Here is a 12,194-nt window from a genome sequence, read left to right on the forward strand (position 1 = left end):
GTGTGAGCAAGGGCCATGCGTGCAGGACCTGAACGGTGGCAGGAGGCCCCGAAGCAGGAGGGGTAGATTCCAGAGACGGTCACGGGGGAGCGTTCATCAACCGGACTGGGCAACTGAATGGCTGTGGTGTGAGACGGGCAGGGATGCTCCGGTGCTGCTTCGCCTCCGCCTCCTCCTCCTCCCCCGACTTTTGCGGCCGGCAGCTCCCCGGTGTCCCTTGAGAGCACTGCTGCTCCCTGGCCAGCTGAGTGCAGTTTCCACGGAGCTGCCTCCCATAGGCTCTTGTCTTCTCTGGCCAAGACGGCGATGATGCGGCCTCGGCCAGGCCACTCAGCCTTTCCCCAGTGGGCATTTGGACATCTTGGGCTTGGCACCTACATTCTGCCTTGGTTCTTATCTTTTTTAAGCCTCCTTCCTCATTTTTTTCCTTAAATTTTGTATGCTACCCAAAGGCCTTCTTAAAGAGTCATTTTAAAAGTTCAATTAGTTATTTTCTGTGGCTGAACAAAAAAACCTCAACTGATTAATGTGGCCACATAGATGGTGGTGCCTTTTAACTGAGAGACAGAAAACAGGTGGAGGAGAAAGTCTGAAGGGGGTTTTCTTGAGGGAATGTGGGCAATTTGCTTTGAGCAGCCCATGGAAAGGAGAGAAAAATATAAAAGCTGATCCTAGAGGCTTGTGGGAACTCTGAAAAATCACACCACACAGTGTAAAAGCCATCTCTGGGGCTTAGATATAAAAAAAAAAAACCCACCCAGCAGCCTGTCCTCCCAAGGATTTACCCAGACTTCCCCGGGGCGGGTGCCTCTTGTAAGGAGGTTGGCACTTTCTGCAGCTGCCCCAGGGGGGACAGTGGGCAGAGCTCTGTGTCCTGGCTCTGGCTCTCTCACCGGTTAGCTGGGTGACCTCCTTCCAGTGCCCTGCCCGCTCGGAGACTCAGTTTCCACCTTAGTAAATACAGGGTTGAATTGTACTGAGGGTTCTCCAAAAATGCCACACGAATTTTCAGTTGACATGTAAAGGGGGCAGCTATCCTGGAAAACAGGGTTACACAAATCGCAAGCCAGTCTCCTTTCCACAGGACTCCTCAGGGCCTTCAGTCCACTCATCCACGCCGCACAGCTCCAGGATTGGGGGGAGGGAGCTCCATTTCTTAGTCTGCTTGTGCCCCAGGAAACCACCCCACCCAGGGATGAACCCACGAAGAAACACGTGGAACTAGTGGTTGTCAGAATGCACCTGCAGAAATGCTGGGGTAGGTGATTTCTAGGTTGTCCCAGCACAAACAGTCCCTGATCCTGTGGAGCCAGTGCCCTGTATCCCTCCTGCTTCTTGCACTTGCCTCTCTCTGGGGGTGACTTGCCCCTGTGTCTGCCCCAAACTGGTTCTCCCAGGGAAAAGTGTGTCTGAATGCGTACTGAATGACTATTGAGTCACTTAAAGATCTAGACAGGCTCATGAAATCCTCCAGCAGCCCAAGTGGAGACACAGCCTGCTGCTCACCACTGTGCTCAGAGCACAGACCCAGGCCCAGCCTGGAGGGTTTGCAAAGCATGCTCTAGTGTGCATTTGGGAGAAAAGAGAAGAGAAAAGAGAAGGGAAGGGAAGGGAAGGGAGAGGGAAGGGAAGGGAGAGGGAAGGAAGGAAGGAAGGAAGGAAGGAAGGAAGAAAGGAAGGAAGGAAGGAAGGAAGGAAAAGAAAAAAGAAAAGAAAAAAAGAAAAGAAAGCCCTACTCCTTTCTGCTCCAGACAGTCTGAGATGCTTGTGTGCCCTTGGGCCTTTGCCCAGTCCTCTCTTCTGCCTCAGACCTCCTTCTAAATTGGTTCAAGGTTTGGAGGGAAGCTTCAGAGGAAAGGAAGTTTAGAGTCTTTAAATGCTGAAGTCACCCCAAGGACCAGAGGACCAAAGACCTCTGTGGCCACCAGAGGGCGATCACAACAGCATCTGTACAGAAAGCGGCTCCCAAGAATAACAGCAGTAAATTGCACCTAATGTGTTTATGAATGATGGAGGCTGGAGTGTGCGTGTGTGTATGTGTGTACGCATACATACAATTGGGTGCCTAGAACTAAGACTTTGAAAATCTGCTAAGTACAATAAAATAAAATCTGCACCTCTGCTATATATTCATAGGATGTGGCGAAGTGGGGTAGCTGAAAGTTTCCTTAAGGAAAATGAGCTAGAAGGAATAAGAATAGCATTTACATAAATAAGAGGGAAAAGAGTTCTCAGTGGCCCAGTTGTCATCCTGATACCTGTGATACTGTGTTTGTGTCCTGAGAATGCATGTGCGTGTGTGATTGTGAGTGTGTCGGTGGGTGTGAGTGTGTGAGCCTGCGTGTTTGTGAGCATGTGTGTGCGAGTATACGTGTCTATGTGTGGCAGTGTGTCTGTGCAGGACTCGTTCAGACTTTCCCAGTGTGAGCAGCACTCAAGGAAGTCTGGGCGAGACTTCCTCCCGTTCCTGCCCTCTGCCTCCAAACAAACAAACAGAATCATTCCTGAAAGTATTTATGGAGCCTCTGGCACACCAGCTCCTCCTCGCCAGCATCTGGAAAAGCTCAGACCTGGCGAATTCAGAGCAGGCACTGAAGTGGGAAGGCGCTGGAGGCAGAAGTGCTGTCTCCCATGCAAATGACTGTTTTGCAAAAACACTTTCTCCTCTTTGATGCTCCAAACAACCAGTGCGGTGGGCCCAGGCCGGTCTGTGGCTCCTTGCCCTAAGGAAATGAAGGCTCGGAGCTGACATGATGGCCCCAGGGTCACGCTGCAGAAGCACCAGGACTGTGGACGCAGCACTGAGAACCCGAGGGGCCAAGCCCCGATTATCGCTCCTTTCAGCAGCACCGCAGGCACAGCGGGGCGGGCAGGGCAGGCGCAGGACAGGGTTTGCCCTCGGCGACCTGGACAACACGGACGGCCATATTCCGTGGCGCGCGTGACTGTGGAGTGCGTTAGTATCGATACAGGAGGTCCCCTAGCACTAAGCTGTGGATCTTTGCCAAGACTGGGTAGGGCCTTCGAGGATCTATGCGGACGAGGCAGGGGTACCACTTCGGCGGACTGGGATGTAAAAACGTGGGTGAGTCAGAGACTGCCGCGGTGCGGGGCTCCCAACAGCTGTGTGACTGCTGGCAAGGCACTTCACCGAGGGTTGGGTGGTTGGTTTTAATGTATAAAATGAGGATATTTAACCGGCCCCTTGCAGGACGGTGTTGGGACGGAAGGAAAGAATCCGAGCAGAGTGCCCAGCTCGATGCCAGAATAAAGAAAAAGTTCCGGCAGCCTGAGTCGCCCTTGGTGAACGAGCCTCAATTCCGGGGCCCTGCCGGCCGAGCCCCTTTCCTTTCCCGGTTCCTAACCTTCCCTCTCCTCTGCCGCCTCCTCCTCCCTCCAGGTTTCAGTCGCTCCAGCAAAGTTCCCAACTTAGTCGACATGACGCGCGGCGCAGCCAATGGGAGGCGGAGCTTGCGTGTTTTGGGGAGGGGGGGGCGCGGAGGGGTGGGCCCCGCGTCTCTGGTGTCTGCCCTGCTCAGTGAATGGAGAGAGCGAGCGCCGGCCAGCTCACCCGGCCGCCCCGTGCCCCAGCCGCCGCAGCCGCCTCTCTCCCGAGCCCAGCCCCGAGGCGGACCTCCCTGGGAGCCGTGCCCCACTGCACTCGCCCCAGGTCCCCGACCCGGCCCGCACCCCGGACCGCGGGGCATCGGGGCCAGGGGGCGCTCAGCACCTGGGCACTCCGAGCGATGCGCAGCGGGGCAGCGCTAGCCCCGCCGATGGAGCTGCTGCCGTCGCCGCCGCTCGGCGCACCCCGCTCCGCCCGCGCCCCGTGCGCCTGAGCGCCGAGCTCGCTCCTCCTCCGCGCCAACTCCGCCGCCCGCTCCCCAGGCCGTCCGTACTCCCCAGCGCCTCCCCGGGCTCTACGCGTCTTGCCCCGCCGAGGTAGCCTCCTCCGGGCTCGGGTCCTTGCAAACCATGGCCCCCGGACGGACAGGAGCCGGCGCCACCGTGCGCGCCCGCCTGGCGCTGGCCTTGGCGCTGGCGAGCGTCCTGAACGGGCCCCCCGCCGCTGCCTGCCCTACCAAGTGTACCTGCTCCGCCGCCAGCGTGGACTGCCACGGGCTGGGCCTCCGGGCCGTTCCCCGGGGCATCCCCCGAAACACCGAGCGCCTGTGAGTACCCTTGCCCTGCCCCGCCCCACCCGGGCCACCCACCTGGGTCCCACAGAGGGGCTCCCAGAAGCCAGATGCTGCCTTTTCCCTTGGCCACACTGTATGCAGTCTCTGCTCTCACCCTCTCCTGGATGGGATCCTTCACTCTCTGACTTAGGGGCCTGTGGCTTTGGGCAGGTCTGGGGAGAGTGGTCTGGAAGCCCCGTGCGATGGGCAAAGAACCGTGACTCTCCTGGGGTGAGGGCTCCGGACGCAGGGCCCACTGACAGCTTCCAAGCAGAACGCTGGCAGGAGACAGAGAAGAGAATATTGCCGCGTAGAAGATCTTAGGGTGAGGGCAAGGGGTCCGAGCTCCTTACTGAGAGGCGGAGGAGAAAGCTGAAGGGTGCGCGGAGACGGGAGAGAGGGCGGGAGACCGTGCCCTGCTTGGAGATCAGAGTGGGCCGGCCGCTCTCTGGCTGCCCTTGCGAGGAAAGTTGGGAGTGTGTGTGAAGGTCTAACTTCTGAGGAACCAAACGAATTCCAAGTGGGTGCTCGCAAAACCCGCCCTGCCTGGAGTGCAGCCTTGGAGATGCCAAGTTGCAACCCGGGTGAATTTTTTAGGGCTCGGTTATGAATGCCTCCCCAAAAGGGCCGGAGGAGGGAAATGCTGACAGCCCTTTAAATGAGACCGAGCGCTATAATCTCATAAACCGCACTCAGCCTCGGGTCCTGGGCTTGGCAGCAGGAAGAGAGGCGCTCAGAGAGTGGGGCGGATTGACCCTCGTTTTAACCCCAATTGTGCAACCAAATATTTACATTTCATATGTCAACGTTTTGGAAACATTTATCATTTTGAACCTCGGACCAAATTCAAAACTTGGACTCAGGGTGGGCTCTTCCTAGCCTGCATTTGGGGAGTGGGGAAGGAGGGGAGAAGGGCGGAGGGGGGTGGACGGGGCCTGGGAACACAGCCCAGAAGTGGGTGAGGGTTTGCTCTGGTGTGGCAGACTTCTGCGCGTCTGCTCTCCCTCCGCCCGCCTTCCTCACGTGTCTTGGGGGTAGGTGCGCGGGGCTTCCCTTCTGCCTTCCTGCCTCCACTCTGGGGAGAGAGGAGCGATGAGTCTGAGGTGAATTGTCCTAGAGTGTGTCATTCCTGTTCCTCACCTCCTGTCACCTCATTCCCTCTCCTCTTCTTCATATGGCCCTGGGTGGGGACACCCGGGGACTGCCTGTCTTGTTCCTGGAGCTTTCCTTCAGCCGAAAACATCCCCCCACCCCCCACAACTGCAGTGCCCATCTGGGGGGCTGAGCCGTGCAGCCGCAGAGGGTTGGGGCGTAACCTGCATTAACACAGGTAGAAAACAAGGCGCAGAAATGGGAAATGATTTGCCCGAGGCCACACCCCAAGGTGGTGGCAATAAAAGGACCGGAATCCAGGTTCCCACAGCCGATGAGAGAACAAAGTACGTTTTACCACACCGGGGAGAAAGTGGTCTTGGCGGTGCTCTTGGATCACTAAAACTTACAGACTCCCCTCCCTGCTCACACCCGGGCCAGCCGGAGCTAGTGGAATAATAATGGTAGCTAATGTTTAATGAATGCTTTTCCTGCCTCAATTTGTTTACACGTGCTATCTCATTGAATCTCTGCAACAGTCTTATTAGTTACGTAGGTGATGCTTATTATTTCACTTTACGGTTAAGCCATCTTGTCATTTGCTCAAGGTCACATAGCTACTTAAATGTTCGAATTGGAGCGTGTCTGGTTCCTAAGTCCACACCCCCTACTACTCGGCTGCATATCCTTGGAACAGGAGTCGGTTTGGGCCGAGATCCATAAACAGAAGGTCCTGGAGGGTTCTGGCTGGGCTTGGGGCTTAGACGAGGCAGCTGTTGCTGCTGCTTCAGGTGCACCTCGCGACATCCAGCTCGCTTGGACATTAGCTCTCCTTTCGGAGGCTACTTCTCCTCCATCTTCAAAAACAGGCTGCGTGTTTGGGAAACCAAGGAGAGTGGGCCCCTCTCCTGCTGGCATGGAGGAGGTCTTCAAAAGCTGCAGGCACAGCGCTACAGTGAGCATGCCACCCCGGGAGATGCGGGCGGCTCAGCTCCGGGCTCCCCTCTGCTCTGTGACTGGAGAAACGGGGACTGGAGGCCGGAGTCCAGGCGCTGCCCCGTGCCCCAGCTGCAGTCCTGCTGGCTGGCAGGCACCGGCAGGCACCGGCAGGGCCGGAGGTGCTCGGGAATGCCTGGCTCTCAGCTGCCTTGGTTCTGGTCTCTGTGCCACTTTGGCTGGGGTGCAGGGGGCGATGCAGCTGCCAGGCTGGCCCTCATTCTTCTCGTCTCTCTGCTCTGGCGGAGAGGGGGCAGCCTTCAGGAGCAAGCTGGGTCCGGAGGAAGACAAGGGTTAGGTGCAGGCCACCAACAGTGCTTCGTCACCCTTCACTCTCTCTCCGTCAGCTCGGACGTAACATTTCATTTCTGCAAACTCTGGGGGGATATTTGGCATGTCCCTGCAAAGGATCTCGTGAAGAGAAGAATTTCTCCTTCCTTCCTTTCTTCATTCATTCAACAAACGTGACTCGGGCCTCTACTGCCTTCCAGTAACTGTGTATAAAATCACTGCGTACGCAGAGAAAAGCCGGCACTTCAGTGTAAAGAATGTAAGCAAAGGACAGGAGAAGGAAACTTCCTCTAGTGAGAGCCCTTCACACTTCTCCGAGTTCAGTGTTGCGTGGGGCACACGTTTTGTCAGCACTGCTGTCGGACGCTCAGAGCCTTCCTAAAATCTACTTTTCTGCTGTTTACGTTGTGTTTCATAACAAAGGAGAAGCATTTTCTCCCTTCTTCATCCCTGCCGCTCCGCCTCCCCAAGGAGCCCTCCTGAAGGAGGTGGTGCGTGTGCGTTTCTCTGGGTGTTTTTGAACCCTGGGGCCTCGGTTTGCGGGGAAGGAGAACCTGTGCGGGGCTGACGTGGCCGCCATCGGCACTTTGCTGCAGGCCTGGAGCGGGGCCTGTTGCGTCGCTGGTAATTAAGCTGCTCTCCGAGTCGGGGGTCTGGGTTCCAGCTTCTTCTCCAGAATGTCAGCACATCTCACAGAGAGAGAAACTCCCTGCCGTGTGTAAACTACCGACAATTTTTCCCCCTCCGTGAGGAGGTGACATGCCCCAGAAAGCCAAATAAACGCGGAGGAGAATTGAGGGTGATTTATTATCCGTGCGGCACAGATAGAGGGCCGGAGGAGAGGAAGTGAGTGGCGCTGCCTGAAACAAAACATTTACCACAGAGCACAGAGTAAACAGATGTTGCATTTACCCTTCCGAGCACAAAAGGAGCCCACAGATGTAATTCTTCTCCAACCACAATCTCGGCCTGGAAAAGAGGAGACAGATGAAAACGAGCTCTCACGCGGGGCCCTGTCTCCCCATCCTGCCCACAGGCAGGCGGAGGCCCCCTTCGCACCCACGGCGAGGTGGTGGCCCGAACAGCGGCGTGGGGCAAGAGTGGACATCTTTGGTTTTTCACTTGGCTCCAGAACATGCTGGAGACTGCTGTATTTAAATAAACATTTCCTGTTTGCGAAGGAAAGCGGGCGAAAGGCTGAAACGTGAGAATGTGGTAACTTAATTTTCTCCATCGCTCCAGATGACGGCGAGCTTCGCCAGTGGTCGGGTCCAATGAAAACCCACACCGTGTCACAGGCTTTCCCTCACTTGACCACAGAGGTCCCAAGGTCAAGTGGGAGACTTTCCAAGATGCTCAACAGCCAAGCCCTGCATCCTGGCACTCCCAGCCCTCAGGGCCAGCTCACAGGGCCAGGGGCAAGCGGGTGAATCGCAGGGCCTCTCTGAGCCAACTGGGGCCACCTGGCCTTTCAGGGAAACACAGTGCTTTGCAACTCTGCACAGATTTCTCTGCCTCTCTGGGCCTCTTGGTTCTTGAAAGCAGAATTCTAGTACAGTCTTAATGGTTCCCATTTACGGTCCTTCCCCAGTACCTAGAACAGTGTCTGGCATATACTAGGTTCTCCACAAACACGTGTCGACTAAATGAATGGTGACTTTCATTCTCACAAGTGAAAAGTGGGCAATCATTGATTTGTATTTTTATGCAAGGCTAAAGACAACTTACTAGTTATTGTAACTCATGAGTTATTAAGAGTTTCTAAACTTTGGCTCTCATGGACTAAAATTATTTCCTTGCTAGGGTTACCAAGGACTTTTAATGAATGATTCACCCTGGGGTCTGGTTGCCAGGCATTACTTAGCAACCTTACAATACTCCTACTGTGCACGGCCCAGGAAAAGAGCTGGAGATCCGACACCTAAGTGCTAGGACTGTCTGTCAGGGGCTCCTCAGCATCATCCTGCTCTCTGTGGTTGTCGGTAGCTGCCCTGCTCGTGTTCACTGGCGTATTTGTAGGATCCGTATTGTGCTGCTCTTGCCGATCATCTGGGTCTGTTATTTCTGCGTTTTTGCCATTTTGATTGTTATATTGTTTCTCTCCAGTTCCGTTTGTTGTCCCTGAGTTCTCTCTCCACTGGAAAGTGTGGACAGTGGGTCTGAGAGTCTCGGGATCCTTTTCGTCAACTACATGGGCCATGACGAGGAGGTTTCAGAGCCCCACGCCTAGTGGATTGGGAGTGGGCTCTTGGAGACGGCTCTGGTTTGAATGCTGGCTCTGTAACTGGGCAGCTGTTCTGTCCTGGGCAGTTACTCCACTCCGGGCTGCAGCCTATCTGATGCCTTTGTACCGCATGTCCGCACCTGTAATGCAGGAGTGATGATTGCACTGCCCCGTGGCACAGTCGTGCGCGTGGCCCAAGGTGATCCAGGTGATGCACTCAGCACACTCAGCACCCAGCGCAGTGTTCACCTCTCTCTCACTTGTAGTGCGCGCCTGGTTAAACGTTCCTCTTGGGGAGGATTAAATGAAATAACGCACAGGAAGTGCTTCATACAGTACCTGGCCCACAGTTACTCCACAAACCCTCAATGATAGTGGCATGGCTGTCAGCTTGCATTTCTGCACCTCGGGACGCGTCTAGACGGAAGGTCTGAGTGATGCCCACTCTACAGGTGCCCGTGAGTGCCTCGCCTGCACACAGGTGGAGTCCCACCGCCTCGTGCCTGGCGTCCACCCCCCTCTCCGGTTAAGCCCAGGTTGGCCTCTGTTCCATCAAGAGAGGATTAAGGTTGAAGTGGTTTACATCTCTGCCATGGGCATGATGCTTTTGTGGTACATTTAAAGAAGGAATGCAGTTTATTTATTTATTTTGGGGGGTTGGATTTTCATGGGGAATTTTTGGCCCCGACTTTTTTTTTCAATGCTCATTCCTCCTGTCTTTCCCTAAATACCCCCTTGTACTGACTTCCTGTGTTTGCCTCCATTACTGCTTTACTTGAAACAGCTGCATTTACTAGCATGCTCCACCCTCATTATGCAAGGTGGTCTTAACCCTTTTCAGAACTGCCGAAAAGAAAGAAAACAAACCGAAAAGAGGCATGGGAGCTTTTTGAGAGAGCTTTTCTGAACCACCACGAGTTCTGGATAGGATAGGCTCAGGGGTGTCGACTGTTCAAGGCTCTCCATTATTTGTTGTCCTCCAGCCTGAAATGGAAGTCAGCCTTGCCCGGGTGGAAGGAGTGCATACGTGACAGGAAAGCTCCGACTCTCGGTTCTGAGGCCCTGGGTTGTGCTTTGCAGCCACTGTCACTGCTGGTCTCCCGCAGGACGTGCCTCCCTCCCCACTCACCATGGTCTTCGCCCTTCTGCTGCCAGCATCGCGTCTGATGCCGCTCTTCCCCGGGTCGCTGGTGAAGAGGTGTGGGGTGAAACGTCCTCTTCGATACTGAGCAGACAGGGAGGAGGGAAGAGGAATGACATTTGTGCATGAGCCTGTGGACTCCAGAGCCAGACAGGGCTGCAGTCCTGGTGTACCACTTACTAGCTGGGCGGCTCCGGATTCCTCGCTTGAAAAATGGGAATAATTACCCTACCCCCTTCGTAGGATGCTGTGGGCCTTGAATCAGCTCACAGGGACTATCTGGATCAGAGTACCGAAGTATTCCTATCCTTAGGATTATTGCACTTGTCACTGACGGCAGCCTTCCTTCCAGAGAGTGCTCAAGATGAAGGCTGATTTGGGAAAACGTAGACTGGCAGGGCTGGAAGGCGTGCTCTCGCCGAGTCCCAGCCACGTGCATGTCGATCTTCCCCCAACATGACTGTGGGGAACGTGGCCGTTCTCCTCTGATTCTGTCCGGCGGGGAGGGACTCGGTTCTTCCTAAAGCTGTTGATTCCATTTGTAAACACTGTTCTAAGAAGAATTTTTTCTTTGTTTGGGGGTTGAACTTATTTCCCACTGATGGTTGTTACACAGAACAAATATAATCCTCCTTCTAAGTGATAGGATTTAAAGAAGCGTACTGCCCCTGTGTGTTTCACTCCCCGCTCGTCCAAGTCTCCTCTTTCCGCCCGTGCGTTTTCAGGGTCACCGCGACTCCTCCGCACGCATCAGACCTACGAAGGCTCTCTCCCCGTTTCCAGTTATCTCCCTCGGGACGGGTTCCAGTCGTCTTGGCCTGTGTGAGAATGGGGACGCCTGCTCTCTCGCTATCTTGACGTCCATCAGCGTGTGCTAAAGGGACATTTTCACTTTGCACAGCGGCCCCCTGGCTTCTTGGCTCATTTAACCAGGGTGTCCACTGCATCCCCCGAGTCCCCCCAGCCGCCCCCTTGCTGCCGACCCCTTTTCCCCCCGTCTCAGACTTGTGCAGTTGACTTCTTGGAGTCTAAGTGCAACGCTCTACATTTATCCTGATTAATTTTTGGCAAATAGTTTCATTTCATCGGCTTTTCAGGAACACTTCCTGTTGTGAGTTTCTCATCTGGCATATTAACCACTCCTCTCCCTGGGTCCTCTGCAGCTTCGGTGAACTTGCCCTGTGGATCTTCATCCAGCTTGCCGATAAATCAGCAGAGTCCTCTCTGCCTTTTTCAAAGTGTCTCTATGGTCTGAGGTGTGGATTCCATAAATATTGGGTTGGCCAAAAAGTCCATAATGTTTTTTTTGTACGATGGTTCTAGTAGCACTTCATTGTATTTAACCTCGTTCAAAACAGTTTTGTTAGACTGTATTGTGACAGCTGTCATACCAGCACGCATTAAAAAAAACTTATCAAAATTGGTGAACTTTCGTGCAGCCATTTTAATATTGAAGATGGAAGAACATACGCGGCATTTTTGTCATATTATGCTTGATTATTTCAAGAAAGGTAAAAACGCTGAAATGCAAGAAAGGATTTGTGCGGTGTATGGAGAAGGTGCGTGACTGATCGAACGTGTCAAACGTGCTTTGAAAAGTCTCTTGTACTATTGACATTGTGGCCAAGTGCTTCTCTGCCGCGGGGCTGCCCTATGCCTTGGAAGATGCTGAGCAGCACCCCTGGCCTCTACCCACTAGAAGCCAATAGCAGGAGATCACTGACATACTCAAAACATCCAAATTGATGAAGTTATTGGTGAAAATGAAAAATGTGTCTTCTATTTTATGGAAAAAAAACCCATCCACACTTTTGGGCCAGCCCGGGATGTCGTCCTGCTCTTTCTGGCTGGGACGGTTCGAAGTCTCGAGGTCCTCTTGGCCCGCAGCAGCTTCTTTCCCTAGGGGTCTGTTGTTCATATTTTCTCTGGAATGAACTCCTATTAATGCTTAATTCCTCTGTTTGTTGAATTTCCTCTAAACTCTTGGTCTCTCATAGCCCTTTTCATCGTGGCTTTAGCTTCATCTTTGTCCTATGAGGCCGGTGCCAGAAGCCCCACCAGTACGGGACGTGTATGCGTGTGTGCATATGTGTGTGTGTGTTATCCTCTGTTGGAAAATATTCCAGCCTGAGAAACTGGGCCCTTCTGTCGGTAGCAGAGCTCACCAGAGAAGCTTCAGCTTCCCACAGTGATTGCCGCCACCACTTGAGGGGCCTGTTGGCACAGGGCTCACGGCTTGAGTGGTGCTGGACTGGACTGAATGGAGGGTGAG

The 12,194-nt window shown here is 54.2% G+C and overlaps 1 protein-coding gene across 2 annotated transcripts in view; it reads left to right on the top strand.

Annotated features, from left to right (window-relative positions):
• The first annotated feature begins 3,558 nt into the window (after positions 1-3,558).
• SLIT3 (slit guidance ligand 3) overlaps positions 3,559-12,194 on the top strand; it is a 517,665-nt gene continuing 509,029 nt past the window's right edge. For both annotated transcript variants that reach the window (XM_045824010.1, XM_045824020.1), the window contains exon 1: positions 3,559-4,172. In XM_045824010.1, the coding sequence (XP_045679966.1) occupies positions 3,976-4,172 (197 nt within the window). In that variant the 5' untranslated portion in view covers positions 3,559-3,975. The remainder of the gene's footprint in view (positions 4,173-12,194) is intronic.

Source organism: Phyllostomus hastatus, unplaced genomic scaffold, assembly GCF_019186645.2.
Source record: "Phyllostomus hastatus isolate PE091 unplaced genomic scaffold, TTU_PhHast_1.1 phas_contig_150, whole genome shotgun sequence".
In the NCBI taxonomy this organism is placed as follows: Eukaryota; Metazoa; Chordata; class Mammalia; order Chiroptera; family Phyllostomidae; genus Phyllostomus; species Phyllostomus hastatus.